Source organism: Oryctolagus cuniculus, chromosome 3, assembly GCF_051225735.1.
Source record: "Oryctolagus cuniculus isolate XC-2025 breed Fujian yellow rabbit chromosome 3, ASM5122573v1, whole genome shotgun sequence".
In the NCBI taxonomy this organism is placed as follows: domain Eukaryota; kingdom Metazoa; phylum Chordata; class Mammalia; order Lagomorpha; family Leporidae; genus Oryctolagus; species Oryctolagus cuniculus.
Genome location: NC_142869.1, coordinates 141,597,311 through 141,613,065, shown reverse-complemented (window position 1 = coordinate 141,613,065; position 15,755 = coordinate 141,597,311). Strand labels below are relative to the sequence as shown.

The window sequence follows — 15,755 nt, the reverse complement described above, 5'->3', positions numbered from 1 at the left end:
ATCTTTTCCTTTATGGTTTGTGCCCCCCCCCCCCCTTAAACCTTTTTAAAGAAGTCCTCCTATTCAGAAGTCAGGAGAACATTTTCAGTGTTAAATTCTGAAACTGTTACAGCTTTGCTTTCTACATTGTGTTAATGCACTTGGAAGTTGTTTTGTGAATGTAGGAATCCAGTTTTGTTTTACCATCCTAATAGCTAATTGTTCCCAGTATCACTAACACTATACAAATGTTCCTAGACTTACGATGGGGTTACATCTCTATAATTAACTCATCATAAATTGAAAATACCATGAAGTTGAAAATGCACTTAACATGACTAATCTATTGAATATCCTAGCTTGACTTGGCCTCATTCTCACTGACAGCAAAGGCACTTACATCACCCGTGAGTTCTCCATGTATGTGTAGGCCTCTTCTGTGGAGTTTTTGTTTTGTTCTGTTGTCTGAACTTGAGCTTACGACATCTTAATGACTGCTTTATGATGAATCTTGGTTTCTAGGAGGGCAAGTCCCTGCAGCCTAGTGTTTTTCAGGAAGATCTTGGCTCTTTTGTGCCCTTTGTTTTCCTATATATATTCCTATACATATATTTTGGAATCCACATGTCAAATTTTGCAGAAAACTCTATTGGAATTTGGATTTGTTGCATTGACTCTAGATAAGCATGAGAGGGAACTGGTATCTTTACAATATTGAATCTTCCCATCTCTGAACAAAGTAGAGCTTGCTATTTATTTAGATACTTCTTAATTTTTTTTTTAAAGACTTACTTGTTTGAAAGGCAGAGTTACAAAAAGGCAGAGGCATAGAGAGGTAAGTCTTCAATCCACTTGTTCACGCCCCAAATGGCCGCAGTGGCCAGAGCTGCGCTGATCCAAAGCCAGGAGCTGCTTCTGGGTGCAGGGGACCAAGGACTTGGGCCATCTTCTTCTGTTTTCCCAGGCCATAGCAGAGAGCTGGATTGACAGTGGAACAGCCAGGTCTCTAACTGGTGCCCATATGTGATGTTGGAACTGCAGGTGGTGGCTTTACCCGCTATAACACAGTGCTAGCCCCACTTTTTAGAGTTTTAAAAACTAAAAGAAAAATAATTTCATAGGTAGAATTCTAACAAGATAACCATGCCTCTTCCTTTCCCTTCCTACCTCTAACCCCCTCCTTCCTTTTTTCCTTTAATTTTTGTAATAGCATTTTCATTATAATCTGTTTTTAATGAGTACCAGTATCTTAGAATTTTCTCCATAAAGATTCTTCATACTCCTTGCTAGATTTATTCCTAGGTTGTTAAATTTTTTAAAATTGTGTCACTTGGCCGGTGCCGCAGCTCAATAGGCTAATCCTCCGCCTGCAGCACTGGCACACCGGGTTCTAGTCCCGGTCGGGGCGCCGGATTCTGTCCTGGTTGCTCCTCTTCCTGTCCAGCTCTCTGCTGTGGCCCAGGAAGGCAGTGGAGGATGGCCCAAGTGCTTGGGCCCTGCGCCCACATGGGAGACCAGGAGAAGCTCCTGGCTTCGGATCAGCGTGGTGTGCCGGCTGCAGCGTGGCGGCCATTGAGGGGTGAACCAATGAAAAGGAAGACCTTTCTCTCTCTCTCTCTCTCTCTCTCTCTCACTGTCTACTCTGCCTGTCAAAAAATAAAAATAAAAATAAAAATAAAAATAAAAAAAGTATCACTGATGACAGTAACAAAAAGGAACATGTTCTAATTATTGATGGTATATAGCAGTATTAGTAGTTCTTTTTTTAAAGATCTATTTGTTTGAAAGTCTGAGTTACACAGAAGGAGAGGTGGAGAGAGGGAAAGAGATTTTCCATCCCTTGGTTCACTCCCCGATTGGCTGCAGTGGCTGGAGCTGCACTGATCTGGAGCCAGGAGCTTCTTCCAGGTCTCCCATGTGGGTGCAGGGGCCAAAGGACTTGGGCCATCTTTACTGGTTTTCCAGGCCATAGCAGAGAGCTGGATCAGAAGAGGATCAGCCAGGACTTGAACTGGTGCCCATTTGAGATGCTGGCACTGCTGGTGGCGGCTTTAGCCACTATGCCACAGCACCGGCCCCAAGTAGGTTTTTAATATTGGCTTTTGTATCCAATGTTTAATGCCTTGTTGGGATGAATCTGTGGTGTGTCAACTGTCTACTGTTTAAATGTCATATGAGCTTTCTTGCCTATATGTTCTTGGTTGTTTTGATTAGTCTTGAGTTTATGACGGGCCTGGCTGATTTATCTTCCATATGTTATAATCCCTCATCTTTTACAGGGAAGTGTTGTATTTTACCAGGTAATGGATTCAGGAGTGATAATTGTCTTTTTGCTGCCGTCTGTCTATCCTCAGACTGATATAGGGGCCAGGAGCCTGCCTTTGTCACTATGTTTTCACTTATTTCACTGTTGATCTATGTATTGAGGGCTGGTTAAAAATTGAAAGGGAGAAGGATGGAGAAAGAGGGAGAGAAAGAGAAGGGGGGGAGGGGAGAGCGCGATGCTGTTCATGGTTTCACTAACCAAAAGCCAATAACAGCTAAGGATTGGCTCTGCACAAAGTCAAGAGGTGGAAACTCAATCCAGGTTTCCCACATGGGCAGCAGAAAGCCAATCACCTGAGCCATTACCACTGTCTCTCAGGGTCTGCATTAGCAGGAAGCTGGAGTCAGGAGCCAGAGCTTATACTCAAACCCAGTTACTCCAATATGGGACGTGGGGCATCCTAACGGCTAGGCCAAATGCCCACTCCCAGGTCAAATTATTGTATAAGGATGTGTGTGACTCCTTCTCCCCCCACCCCACCCGGTATGGTCATTGAAAAGATGAGAACTACTTTGATTTTTGTCTCAAAGTGAAGAGAACTTACACACTTGGCAAATGTCTTTTTGTAAAGTGAAATCAGCTTTGTTAGGCAAAGAAGACATCAAACTGAATAAAAATATCTGAAAAACCAGCTTCTATTGTATTTGAATTGTGACTGGTCAATAGCTTTCAATCTAGGCACTCCTTTCTTTAACAGACTTGCTTGTGCAAATACCTATCACAATGTTAGGTTTTTTTTTTTTTTCTTTCCTGAGCATTGAGTACACTGAACTGTAAAATTCAACCACATTTCCTCATTTAAAATTGCTACACTTCCTCCTCTGGACTTTCCAGTGATAAACTACTAGGAGAAGAGTCAGAATGAGTAAGCAAAGTAGTTATTGAATACTTCTTTTAAAAGGGTGAGTCCAACATATGAGCAATTAATCTGGGGAGGATTAATGCTGGGTTAATAGTGTGTGGTCAGACGTTAGTCTCTGGGTTTCCAACATTGCCAAATTTGTCTATTTCAAATGACCTTGAAATGAAAACCATATACTGAACAGCATGGTTAGTATTAGCTAATGTAACCAAGATGGCAATGTTTTATTTCTTTCAAGTCTGTCTACCATGGTTATATTATAGGGTGGTTCTAGTTATGCTAGCTAATAAATACTGCTTAAAATGTCATATAGGGGCTGGTGCTGTGGCACAGCGGGATAACGCCCTGGCCTGAAGCACTGGCATCCCATATGGGTGCTGGTTCGAGACCTGGCTGCTCCACTTCCGATCCAGCTCTCTGCTATGGCCTGGGAATGCAGTAGAAGATGGTCCAAGTCCTTGGGCTCCTGCACAAGCGTGGGAGACCCGGAGGAGGCTCCTGGTTCCTGGCTTCGGATGGACGCAGCTCCGGTCGTTGCGGCCATTTGGGGGGTGACCATCGGGTGGAAGACCTCTCTCTCTCTGCCTCTCTTCTCTCTGTGTTACTCTGACTTTCAAATAATAAAAATAAATCTAAAAAAATGTCATACAAATAGGTCAGTGACCTTCAACCCCGGTCACACATTGTGATCACCTGGGGAATTTAAAGACACTGGGGTCCAACACCAGCCCAATGGAGTCAGAATATCTTGGTCAGGGTTTGGGTCACCAGTGGTGTTTTAAAAGCTTCCTGATTGTGACAGAGCCAGAGTCGAGAATCATGAGTTTAATGGCATAAGCATGTGTCATTTGCTGTAATTTGCCTTTGTTGGAGGATATTTTTCTCTTTGAATTAGATGCACTTTTGCAAGGAAGTTGAATTTTCTCAGCAAGGTGTTTTTTAAGAGTTTCTTATCTTAGCTGAAACCTTTTAAGTGTGCTTTTGCGACAGTCTCTCCCTGCATCCTTGTAATCTTAAAAGAATGATACTTCTCAAAATATTGACACACTGCATTCCAGAAGTTTTGAGTCATGTGCAAGATGAAAAGGAGTTTACTGAAATTCTCTCTAGGTGTCTACAAAATCCCTGGTAAAGGAATTTTAAATAATTCTCCATTTCCCCATTGTAAGTCTGATGCAGGACACTTAGCTTGGAGTTCTGTTGACTTTTTCCTAAGTTTTAGCTCATTGTGTGCCACTTTGTCACAGCATGATATTGGCCCACTATGTGTACCTCATTGGTATGCAGCTGTCTTATAGTACAATGGAATACCTTGCCCATGGCTTGGATGAGATGGAAGTGAGAAGACTGTAAAGTGGGAAGTTCTGTTTAGCCATAAGCCGATTGTTTGGATCCTACTCTCCTAAGATAGCAAGTGATTGTTCTTATTTAAAATTTGGGAGGGGGCAGGCAACGTGGCACAGCGGGTGAAGCTACTGCTTGGGACACTCACATCACGTATCACAGAGCCTGGGATTTGTTGCACCTCTGCTTCAGCTTCCTGTCTAATGTACACCATGGGAAGGCTGCAGGTGATGTCTCCTGTACAGGGGAGACCCTGATGGAGATCCAGGCTCCTGACTGTGCCCAGCCCCCAGCTGTTGTGAGTATCTGAGGGAGGAGGGTGTGTGTGTGTGTATGAAGCAGTGGAAGTCACTTTGCCTTTCAAATAAATAGCAATGAATAAAAACATTTATTTGAAAGAGAAAGGAAGAGACAAAAACAGAGACCTCCTATCTACTAGTTCACTCCCCAAATGCCTACAAAAATAGTTGGGGCTAGGCCAGGTTGAAGTCCAAAGCCAGGAACTCAATCCAGGTGTTTCACAAAGGTGACAGATCCAAGTCTTTGAGCCGGCACCTGCTGCCTCCCAGGGTAAGCATCAGCAGGAAGCTGGAATTGGAAGTGAAATTGAGACTCCAGCCCAGGCACTCTGATAAGGTTTTTGGGCATCTTGAATGAGGTCTTGGCTGCTGTGCCAAATGCTCACTCACATTTTAATTTCATCTTCCACAAATAAACTGTTTAACCCAGAAGAAGGCAAAGAGTCAAACAGGTGTGTTACATAGAAAATAAATAACAGAATAGATACAAAGCTAGTATATCAGTAATTTCATTAAATGCAAGTGGACCATAAATTCCAATTAAAAGATTAAGAATGTCAGACTGGGGAAGAAAACACAAGTAGCTGCTGCTTTAAGACACATTTTAATTATAAGGACACGGCAAGATTAGTAATAAAATGGTAGAAAAGTTACACAATGGGAACACTGACCAAAAGAAAGTTGATGTAACTATACTAACATTAAAGTAGACTTCAAAGAAAAAATGATTTACTTGAGATAAAGGACATTTCATAATAAAGGAATTGATTAGTTCAGCTCCTAGTTAAAACTTCTATGTGCAGGGGCCGGGCACTGTGGCGCAGCAGGTTAAAGCCCTGGCCTGAAGTGCCGGCATCCCATATGGGCACCGCTTTTAGTCCTGGCTGCTCCTCTTCTGATCCAGCTCTTTGCTATTGCCTGGGAAAGCAGTAGAAGATGGCCCAAGTCCTTGGGCCCCTGCACCCAAGTGGGAGACCCGGAAGAAGCTCCTGGCTTCTTATCGGCACAGCTCCAGCCATTGCCGCCAACTGGGCAGTGAACCAGCGGATGGAAGACCTCTCTCTGCCTCTGCCTCTCTGTAACTCTACCTTTCAAATAAATAAGTAAATCTTTAAAACTTTCGTGTGCAGGGCTGGTGTCGTGGTGCAGTAGATTAAGCCCTAGGTTGGAACACCTGTATCCCATGTCGGAGTACCAGTTTGAATGTCGACACCTCTGCTTCCATTCCAGCTAGGAAAGCATCTTAGCAAGAGGCAGGAAGGGAACTTTGATAGTTTTCCTCTACTTGGACTCAGCACTCAGTGCTTTTCCACTCCTTGCTTCTCCCACTCTCCCACACACATGGCTACTGGGTCAGTAACACTGCAGGAATCTTTTTTTTTTGGGGGGGGTTCCCTTGGCAATGAGATCCCCACATCTGTGCTGATTGCCCCTGGACCTTCACCATCAACACTGTTCCCTGTTATAAAACAGGGAAACTGACACTTTGATTTAGTGCTTGCTTGTAGCATCGCAGTATGTGATTAAGGGCTTGACTTTTTTTTTTTTTTTTTTTTTTTTTTTTTTTTTTTTTTTTTTTTTTTTGACAGGCAGAGTGAGAGAGAGAGAGACAGAGAGAAAGGTCTTCCTTTGCATTTGGTTCACCCTCCAATGGCCGCCGCGGCCGGCGCGCTGATCTGATGGCAGGAGCCAGGTGCCTCTCCTGGTCTCCCATGGGGTGCAGGGCCCAAGCACTTGGGCCATCCTCCACTGCTCTCCCAGGCCACAGCAGAGAGTTAGCCTGGAAGAGGGGCAACTGGGACAGAATCCGGCGCCCTGACCGGGACCAGGACCCGGTGTGCCGGTGCCGCAAGGCGGAGGATTAGCCTAGTGAGCTGTGGCGCCGGCCAAGGGCTTGACTATTAATTTTGTTTTTCAGCTTAAACCTCAGCCTGCTATGGATTTATTGCATTTTTTTAAAAACAGCTTCCATTTAATGAATACAAATTTCATAGATACAGCTTTAGGAATATAGTGGTTCTTCTCCCCCGCCCCATACCTGCCATCCCACCCCCTCTCCCATCCCACCTCCCACTTGCACTCCCATCCCATTCTTCATTAAGATTCATTTTTAATTAACTTTATACACAGAAGACCAACGCTATACTAAATAGATTTCAACAATTTGCATCCACACATATACACCAAGTATAAAAGCACTGTTTGAAGACTAGTTTTACCGTTAATTCTCATAGTACAACTCATTAAGGACAGAGGTCCTACATGGGGAGTAAGTACACAGTGACTTCTGTTATTGATTTAACAGCTAACACTCTAATTTATTATGTCAGTGATCACCTGAGGCTCTTGACATGAGCTGCCAAGGCTGTAAGCCTTTTGAGTCCACAAACTGTCAGTATTTAGACAGGGCCATAAACAAAGTGAGAGTCCTCTCCTCTCTTCAGAGAAAAGTACATCCTTCTTTGATGGCCCCTTCTTTCCACTGGAGTCTCACTCACATAAATCATTCATGTAGAACATTTTTTTGCCACAGTGTCTTGGCTTTCCATGCCTGAAATGCTCTTGTGGGCTTTTCAGCCAGATTTGAATGCCTTAGGGGCTGATTCTGAGATCAGAGTGCTGTTTAGGGCATTTGTCATTCTATGAGTCTGCTGTGTGGATTGCTTCCCATGTTGGAACATTCTCTCCTTTTTAATTCTATCATTATTACTGGAAACTTGGTCTTATTTACATGATCCCTCTGACACTTATCAGTATGATCAGTTCCACACTTAATATGATCACTTTAAGATGTAAGACGGCTTTAGTACCACCCAGCTTAATGGGATTTGGAGTCCTATGGCAAGTTTTTAGCTTTACCCTTAGGGTTAAGTCCATGGGAACACGTACCGAACTGTAGATCTCCTCCATCTCTTACTCTCATTTTTTAACTTGGATCTATTTTCAATTGAATTTATACACCTATGATTAATTCTTTGCTAAGTAAAGAGTTCAACCAATGGTATTAAGTAGTAAAAAATAAAAAACTGTCAACAGTCAAGCAAGGGCTGTTCAAGCCATTGCTTCTCATAGTGTCAGTTTCACTTCTATGGGTTTCCTTTTAGTTGCTCTGTTATCACAGATCAGGGGTAATGTGATATTTGGGACTGGCATATTTCACTAAGTGATTTTTTTCCTCAGAATCATCCATTTTGTTGCAAAAAAGCGGATTCTTGTAGTATTCCATAGGGTATGTATCCCACAGTCTTCCATTGACAGGCATTTAGGTTGATTCATTGTCTTAGCTATTGTGAATTGAGCTGCAATAAAAATGGAGGTACATATAACTATTTTATTTGCTGATTTCATTTCCCTTGGGTAAATTCCAAGGAGTGGGATGGCTGGGTCATATGGTAGGACTAGATTCAGATTTCTGAGGTATCTCCAAACTGTCTTCCATAGTGGTTTTACCAGTTTGCATTCCCACCAAAAGTGGATTAGGGTACTTTTTTTCCCTACATCCTCACTAGCATTTGTTATTTGTTGACTTATGTATGAAAGCCATTCCAATGGGGGTGAGGTGAAACTTCATTGTGGTTTTGATTTGCATTTCCCTGAGGGTTAGTGATCCTAAACATTTTTTCACGTGTCTGTTGGCCATTTGTAGTTCCTCTTTTGAAAAATGTCTGCTAAAGTCCTTGGCCCATCTCTTAACTGGATTGTTTGGTCATTGTGGAGTTTCTTGATCTCTTTGTAGATTCTGGTTATTAATCCTTTATCAGTTACATAGTTTGCAAATAACTTCTACTATTTTGTTGGCTGTCTCTTCACTTTCCTGATTATTTTGCCCTACAGAAGCTTCTCAATTTGAAGTAAACCCAATTGTTAATTTTGGCTTTGACTGCCCGTACCTCTGGGGTCTTCTCCAAGAACTCTTTGTGCCAATATCTTGCATGGTTTCACCAATGTTCTCTAATAATTTGAAGGTGTCAAGTCATAGATTTAGACCTTAATCCATGTTGAGTGGATTTTTGTGTAAGGTAGGGGTTTTGCTTCGTACTTCTGCATGTGGAAATCTGGTTTTCCCAGCACCATTTGTTGAAGAGACTGTCCTTGCTCCAGAGATTGGTTTTAGCTCCTTGGTCAAATATAAGTTGGTTGTAGATGTTTGGATTAATTTTTGGTGATTGTATTCTGTTCCATTGTTCTGGCCATCTATATTTGTACCAGTGCAAGGCTGTTTTGATTATAACTGGCTTGTAGTATATCTTGAAATCTGGTATTGTGCTGCCTCTGGCTTTGTTGTTGTTGTATAAGATTGCTTTAGCTATTCAAGGTCTCCTGTGCCTCCATATGAATTTCAGCATCATTTTTTCCAGATCTGAGAAAGATGTCTTTGGAATTTTGATTGGTATCGCATTGAATCTGTAATTTGCTTTTGTAAGAGTGGACATTTTTATGATATTGATTCTTCCAACCCAAGAATATTGAAGATTTTTCTGTTTTCTTGTATCTTCTATTTATTTCTTTAATGTTTTGTAATTCTCATCATAGAAATCTTTTGATATCCTTGGTAAAATGTATTCCAAGGTATTTGATTTTTTTTGTGTGTGTAGCTACTGTGGATGGGATTGATCTTAGAACTTCTTTCTCAGCCATAGCATTGTCTGGGTATATAAACGTGTTGATTTTTGTGTATTGACTTTATATTCTGCTACTTTTCAGAACTATTCTATGAGTTCTAATAGTCTTAGTGGAGTCTTTTGGATCCCTTATATATAGAATAATGTCATCTGCAAATGGGATAGTTTGACTTCATCTTTACAAAATTTGAATTCCTTCAATTCCTTTTTCTTGTCTGATGGCTCTGGCTAAAACTTCCAGGACTATATTGAGTAGCAGAGGTGACAGTGGGCATCCTTGTCTGGTTCTGTATCTCAGTGGCAATGCTTCCAACTTTTCCCCATTCAATAAGATGCTGACTGTGGGTTTGTCATAAATGGCCTGGATTGTGTTGAGGAATGTTCTTTCTATACTCAATTTGCTTAGAGCTTTCATCAGGAAAAGCTATTGTATTTTATCAGATGCTTTCTCTGCATCTATTGAGGTAATCATATGGTCTTTGTTTAGCAGTTTGTTAATGTGATGTATCACATTGATTTGTGAATGTTGAACCATCCCTGCATAAATCCCGCTTGGTCAGGGTGGATGATCTTTCTGATGTATTGTTGGATTCTATTCACTAAAATTTCATTGATGATTTTTGCATCTATGTTCATCAGGGAAATTGGTCTATAGTTCTCTTTCTCAATTGCATCTTTTTCAGGATTAAGAATTAGGATGATGCTGGCATCATAGAAAGAATTTGGCAGGATTCCCTCCCTTTCAATTGTTTTAAATAACTTGCAGAATTGGAGTTAATCCTTTTTAGTGTCTGGTCGAATTCAGCAGTGAATCTATCTGGTCCTGGGCTTCTCTTTGTTGGGAGGGCCTTTATTACTGATTCAATTTCCATCTCAGTTATGGGTCTGTTTAGGTTTTCTTATCTTCGTGGCTCAATTTAGGTAGGTTGCATGTGTCCAGGAATCTATCCATTGCTTCTAGTTTGTTGCCTTGGTAGTACAGCCCTTTGTAGTAATTTCTGATGATTTTTTATTTCTGTGGTGTTTGTTACATTTCCTTTTTCATCTCTAATTTTATTAATCTGGATCATTTCTCTCCTTTTTTTTGGTTAACTGGGCCAATAGTGTGTCAATTTTTTTTTCAAAAAACCAGCTTTTCATTTTGCTGATCTTTCGTATTGTTTGTTTTTTTGTTGTTGTTGTTGTTTCAATTTGATTGATTTAGTCTCTACTTTTAATTATTTCTTTGCTCCTACTAGTTTTGCATTTGGTTTGCTATTTTTCTAGATCCTTGAGATGCATTGATAGCTCACTTCTTTGGTGCTTCTCCAATTTTTTGATGTAGGCACCAATTGCTATATACATTTCCTCTTACCACTGCTTTTGCTATATCCCATAAGCTTTGGTATGTAGTGTTGTTTTCATTTGTTTCTAGACATTTTGTGATTACTCTTGATTTCTTCTATGACCAACTGTTCATTCAGGAGCATGTTGTTCAGTCTCCATGTGTTTGCATATATTCTAGAGATTTGAATTGCTGATTTCCAGCTTTGTTGCATTGTGGTTCAAGATGATGATTTTGATTTTTTTGAATTTGCTGAGAGTTGCTTTATGGCCTAGTATGTGGTCAATCCTAGAGAAGGTTCCATGCACTGGTAAGAAGAATGTGTATTTTGCAACAGTAGCATGAAAAGTTCTGTAGGTATCTGTTAGGTCCATTTGGTCTATAATATTGATTAAATCTGCTGTTTCCTTGTTGATCTTCTGTCAGGTTCATCTGTCCATTGCTGAAAGTGGGGTATTGAAGTCCCCCATTATTATTGTATTGGAGTCTAAGTCTCCCTTCAAATCACTTAACCTTTCTTTTAAATAGTCAGGTGCCCCATAGACAAGTCTAGTACTTGCTAATGCTAACCAATGGAGTAAATAAAGGGGAGAGTGATCCAACATGGGAAGTGAGATACTCAGCAGACTCATAGAATGGCAGATGTCCTAAGTAGCACTCTGGCCTCAGAATCAGCCCTAAAGGCATTCGGAGCTGGCTGAAAAGCTCATGAGAGTATTTCAGGCATGGAAAGCCAAGACACTCTGGCAAAAGATCTCTGCGAGTGAGATCCCAGTGGAAAGAACAGGTCATCAAAGAAGGAGGTACCTTTCTCTGAAGGGAGGAGAGAACCTCCACTTTGACTATGACCTTGTCTAAGCAAGATAAGAATCGGAGAACTCAAAGGGCTTCCATAGCCTTGGAAACTCATGACTGGAGCATAGGGAGATTACTGATGCCATAGACAGGAGTGTTAATTGGTAAAGTCAACAACAGGAGTCACTGTGCACTTACTCCTCATGTAGGATCTCTGTCCTTAATGTGCTGTGCATTGAGATTTAATGCTATAACGAGTACTCAAACAATATATTTCACTTTGTGTTTCTATGGGGGTGCAAACTGTTGAAATCCTTACTTAATGCATACTAAACTGATCCTCTGTAAAAAAAAAAAAAAAAAAAAAAAAAAAAAAAAAAAAAGAAATTATCAATTCCCAACTTGACTCTCACTGGGATTAAACATGACAATAGGTCTGCTCTGATTTCATCATCATTTAAAAGAAAATCATCTATTATTTTTCACTTTATGTTTCTGTGTGGGAGCAAACTGTTGAAATCCATACTTGATGTATACTAAGCTGATCTTCTGTATATTAAGATAATCGAAAATGAATCTTGATGTGAATGGAAGGGGAGAGGGAGTGGGAAAGGGGAGGGTTGTGGGTGGGAAGGACGGTATGGGGGGGGGAAGCCATTGTAACCCATGAGTCGTACTTTGGAAATTTATATTCATTAAATAAAAGTTTAAAAAAAATAAATAGTCAGGTGCCCTATAATTAGGTGCATATACATTTATAATAGTTATATCTTCCTGTTGAATTGATCCTTTAATCATTACATAGTGCCCTTTTTTGTCTCTTTTTAACAGTTTTTGTATTGAAGTCTATTTTGTCTGATATTAAATGGCTACACCAGCTCTTTTTTGGTTTCTGTTGGCATCAAATATCTTTTTCCATCGTTTCACTTTCAGTCTGCGTGCATCTTTGTTGGTGAGATATGTTCTTGTAGGCAGCAAATAGATGGTTTTATTTTTTAATCCTTTCAGCCTGTGTCTTTTAACTTGAGAATTGAGACTATTTACATTCAATGTGACTATTGATAAGTAACGACTCTGGCCTGCCATTTTTCCAAAATTATTCCTAATTTTTTTACTTTGAATTTCATTTGATCTTTTACTGAAAGATTTTCTTCCTTTACCTTCTTTCATAGTGATGACCATGTTTCTGTGTGCAACATGTCCTTAAGCATCTTTTGTAGGGCTGGACAGGTGGTGAAAAATCCTTTCAATTTCTGTTTGTTATGGAAGGTCTTTATTTCACCTTCCTTCATAAATGAGAGCTTTGCAGGGTATGATATTCTGGGTTGACAGTTCTTTTCTCTTAAGACTTGGAATATAGCTCGGTCTTCTCTCCTAGCCTGGAGGGTTTCTGAAGAGAAGTCAGCTGTGAGTCTAATTGGAGATCCTCTGAAAGTAATCCTGTGTTTCTCTTGTGCACATTTTAGGATCTTTTCTTTATGTTTCACTGTGGAGAGTTTGATTACAAGGTGTCATGGTGAAGATCTTTTCTGGTCATGTCTATTAGGAGTTCTATGTGCTTTCTGTACTTGGATGTCCCTTTCTTTTTCCAAATTAGGGAAGTTTTGTGTTATTATTTCACTAAAAGGCCTTCTGATCCTTTCTTTCCATGCCTTCAGGAACTCCTGGAACCCTATTATTGGGTTGTTTGATAGTGTCCTGTGGATTCCCAACAGTGTTTTACAGTTTTCTAATTTCCTTTTTGTCTTTGGTTTGACTGTATAATTTCTTGTGCTTTGTTTTCTAAGTCCAATATTCTTTCCTCTGCTTCACTGATTCTGTTGTTAAGTTTTTCCACTGCATTTTGTATTTGTTCTATTGAATTCTTCATTTTATTTTGATTTCTCTTTAAGATCTGAATTTCACGGGAGAAATTCTTTGTCCTATATGGTTTTCAGTAGTTTGAGCATTTACTTCTGATTACTTCTATGTAATCTTATTAACTTTTTGAATTCCATTTCTTGCATTTCCTCTATCTCATCATCTTCACAATTGATCATTGATGTGTCATTCTTTTGGGGGCATCATGTTGTTTTCCTTATTCTTGTTTTTTGAATTGTTGCCTTTGTTCAGCATTTGTGGACATACTCACTGGTTTATTTCTTTTTTTTTTTTTTTCCTCACTGTGGTGGCTTTTATCATTGTATTATGACTTTAAAGATAAGTGGAATGTCTACTTTCAGTGAATCTCTAGAGGCTTGTTGTGGGTGTGGCCAGGGAGCTTGTTCAGTTCTCCAGGGTTAAGGGCGTGCCTATGGTGACACACCTTGCTTTGGCCTGGTAAATCTTTTTTAATCAGAAGGGAAATTTATTCTGCTCAGCTGAGCTCATCTCCTCAAAGGAGACCAGTGTCTGAGTGCTAGTCCCAGTGGGTAAACTATTTGTCAGCTCTGTCCCAAGGACCACACAAAGGATCTGTGCAGTCCACAGCATAAATTCAGATTCTCTAGAAATGTCTCACCTGGTAACCAGGAAGCCCTGAGTGTGTGGAGTCTCCCACTGTGACTGCCCAAAGTCCCAGCCACACCAAGAGTCCTCCCACACACCCTCAGTTTTTTTCCACAGTCCCTATATAGAAATCTCACACAGTCACAAGCTCTTAGCTTCCTGTTAGTTCTCTCCAGCAGTCAGGAGTCTCCGCTCGGCTGGTTGCTGGGCACTGACACGAGGTGGTGCAGCTGTTATGTATATCCAAAATGGCGCCTGCTCTATTGGCTTGCTACAGGATGCAGTTGTAAAATGATCGGGGAGAGAGAAACATGTCCATCCTTTTTTGTTTTTGTTTTTTCCTCCTCTAGTTTGGCAGGTACACTATCCTCCATGGGGCTCCAAGCCAGGTTCCCCCTAGGCTCTTCCTGCTGCCTTATCACCGGTGGCTTGGGCTGTTGTGGTCTGGTCCAACACTGGTGTGTAGGCTCTTGGCTTCTGGGTAGGCTCTCGGCTGCTGAAGTCTTAAGTTGTGGGCATCTACACCCTCCATGTAGGTTCGCTGTGTTCCCCTAATTTCGGTAGAGTTTCCTCTGCCATTTTCTCCCTAACTCTTCCCTAACTCTCTCCACTTCTTAAAAACTGTTTTCTCCTGGACTAGGGCAGTAAGCTTCCTCCCTGCTCCACCATCTTGGAACCACCTTTTATTGTTTTAAGACACCTGGTGGCTCAGCTGAGTGGCTAACAGGGGTTCATCTATGGGGAACTTACAACAGTGCTGAACTTGTAGGCTTCTAATAATTTTGCCTCAAAACACACAAAGCAAAAATTAAAAGGTACTTGAAATTTATCAAAGTATAACATACACATAACAGTAAACAGACCTCTCTCTGATTCTGCCTCTCTAAGACTCTGTCTTTCAAATAAATAAAATCTTAAAAAGTATATGGTCAAGAGTGTGACTATCAGTATACATAAGGCACATGAATACAACATCACCAACATCTCAGAAGTCTCCCTTGGGAGGCTGCCCAGTCACTACCCCTTCTCTTCCCTAGAGGTCACTATCATTCTGTTATCATAGAATGACAATAGACTTCTATTATCTTTGCCTGGTTTAAACATTATATGATGGAATCAACAGGATATACCATTTGCACTTTTTTTTACAAGTGTTATATTTGCAAGATGTTTTTCAACACCTAAGTATTAAATTATAATTATCTTATTTCAGATGTTTTGGAAAATTATGAGAGCTTACGTGTACTAAACGTTGAAAGAAATGGAAATATTATTTATACCTATAAGGTATGTCTATAGTCTCTTTTTTATTACTGTGGTAAAATCTATGGAACATAAAACCTTCTAACCTAATCATTTTATCTATTTATGTAGAATTTCATGCTATATCTTTCTGAGGGGGTAATGAAAATGATTTGTTGGCATATAACCTTAAACATATGACCTTATTTCTTGTGGAGGTGGTTGAATAGGTAGATGATTGAAGTTCAGAATGAAGGGGCATGTCTAACATAATGCTCAAAATTTTTGAATAAACATTTTAACTTTTCTAGAGGAAAAATGACAAGTAAAAGGTTTTTAAACCTAACTAACGTGTTACATTTTTATCTTTGCAAAAATACCAAATACAGATGCTCTGGCTAGTCAGACTTAGATTTGCTAGGAATTTTGAAGCATTGTCATTTAACAGTGTGTTTTCAATGTTAAGTGCTCTAAT

The 15,755-nt window shown here is 40.3% G+C and overlaps 1 protein-coding gene across 12 annotated transcripts in view; it reads left to right on the top strand.

Annotated features, from left to right (window-relative positions):
• GSAP (gamma-secretase activating protein) overlaps positions 1–15,755 on the top strand; it is a 173,241-nt gene that overhangs the window by 66,148 nt on the left and 91,338 nt on the right. For all 12 annotated transcript variants that reach the window (XR_007920492.3, XR_016231702.1, XR_016231703.1 and 9 more), the window contains exon 2: positions 15,252–15,325. Coding sequence is in view for 8 of the 12 variants with exons in the window: in XM_051848869.3 (XP_051704829.3) it covers positions 15,252–15,325 (74 nt within the window). In the remaining 4 variants the exon portion in view is untranslated. The remainder of the gene's footprint in view (positions 1–15,251; positions 15,326–15,755) is intronic.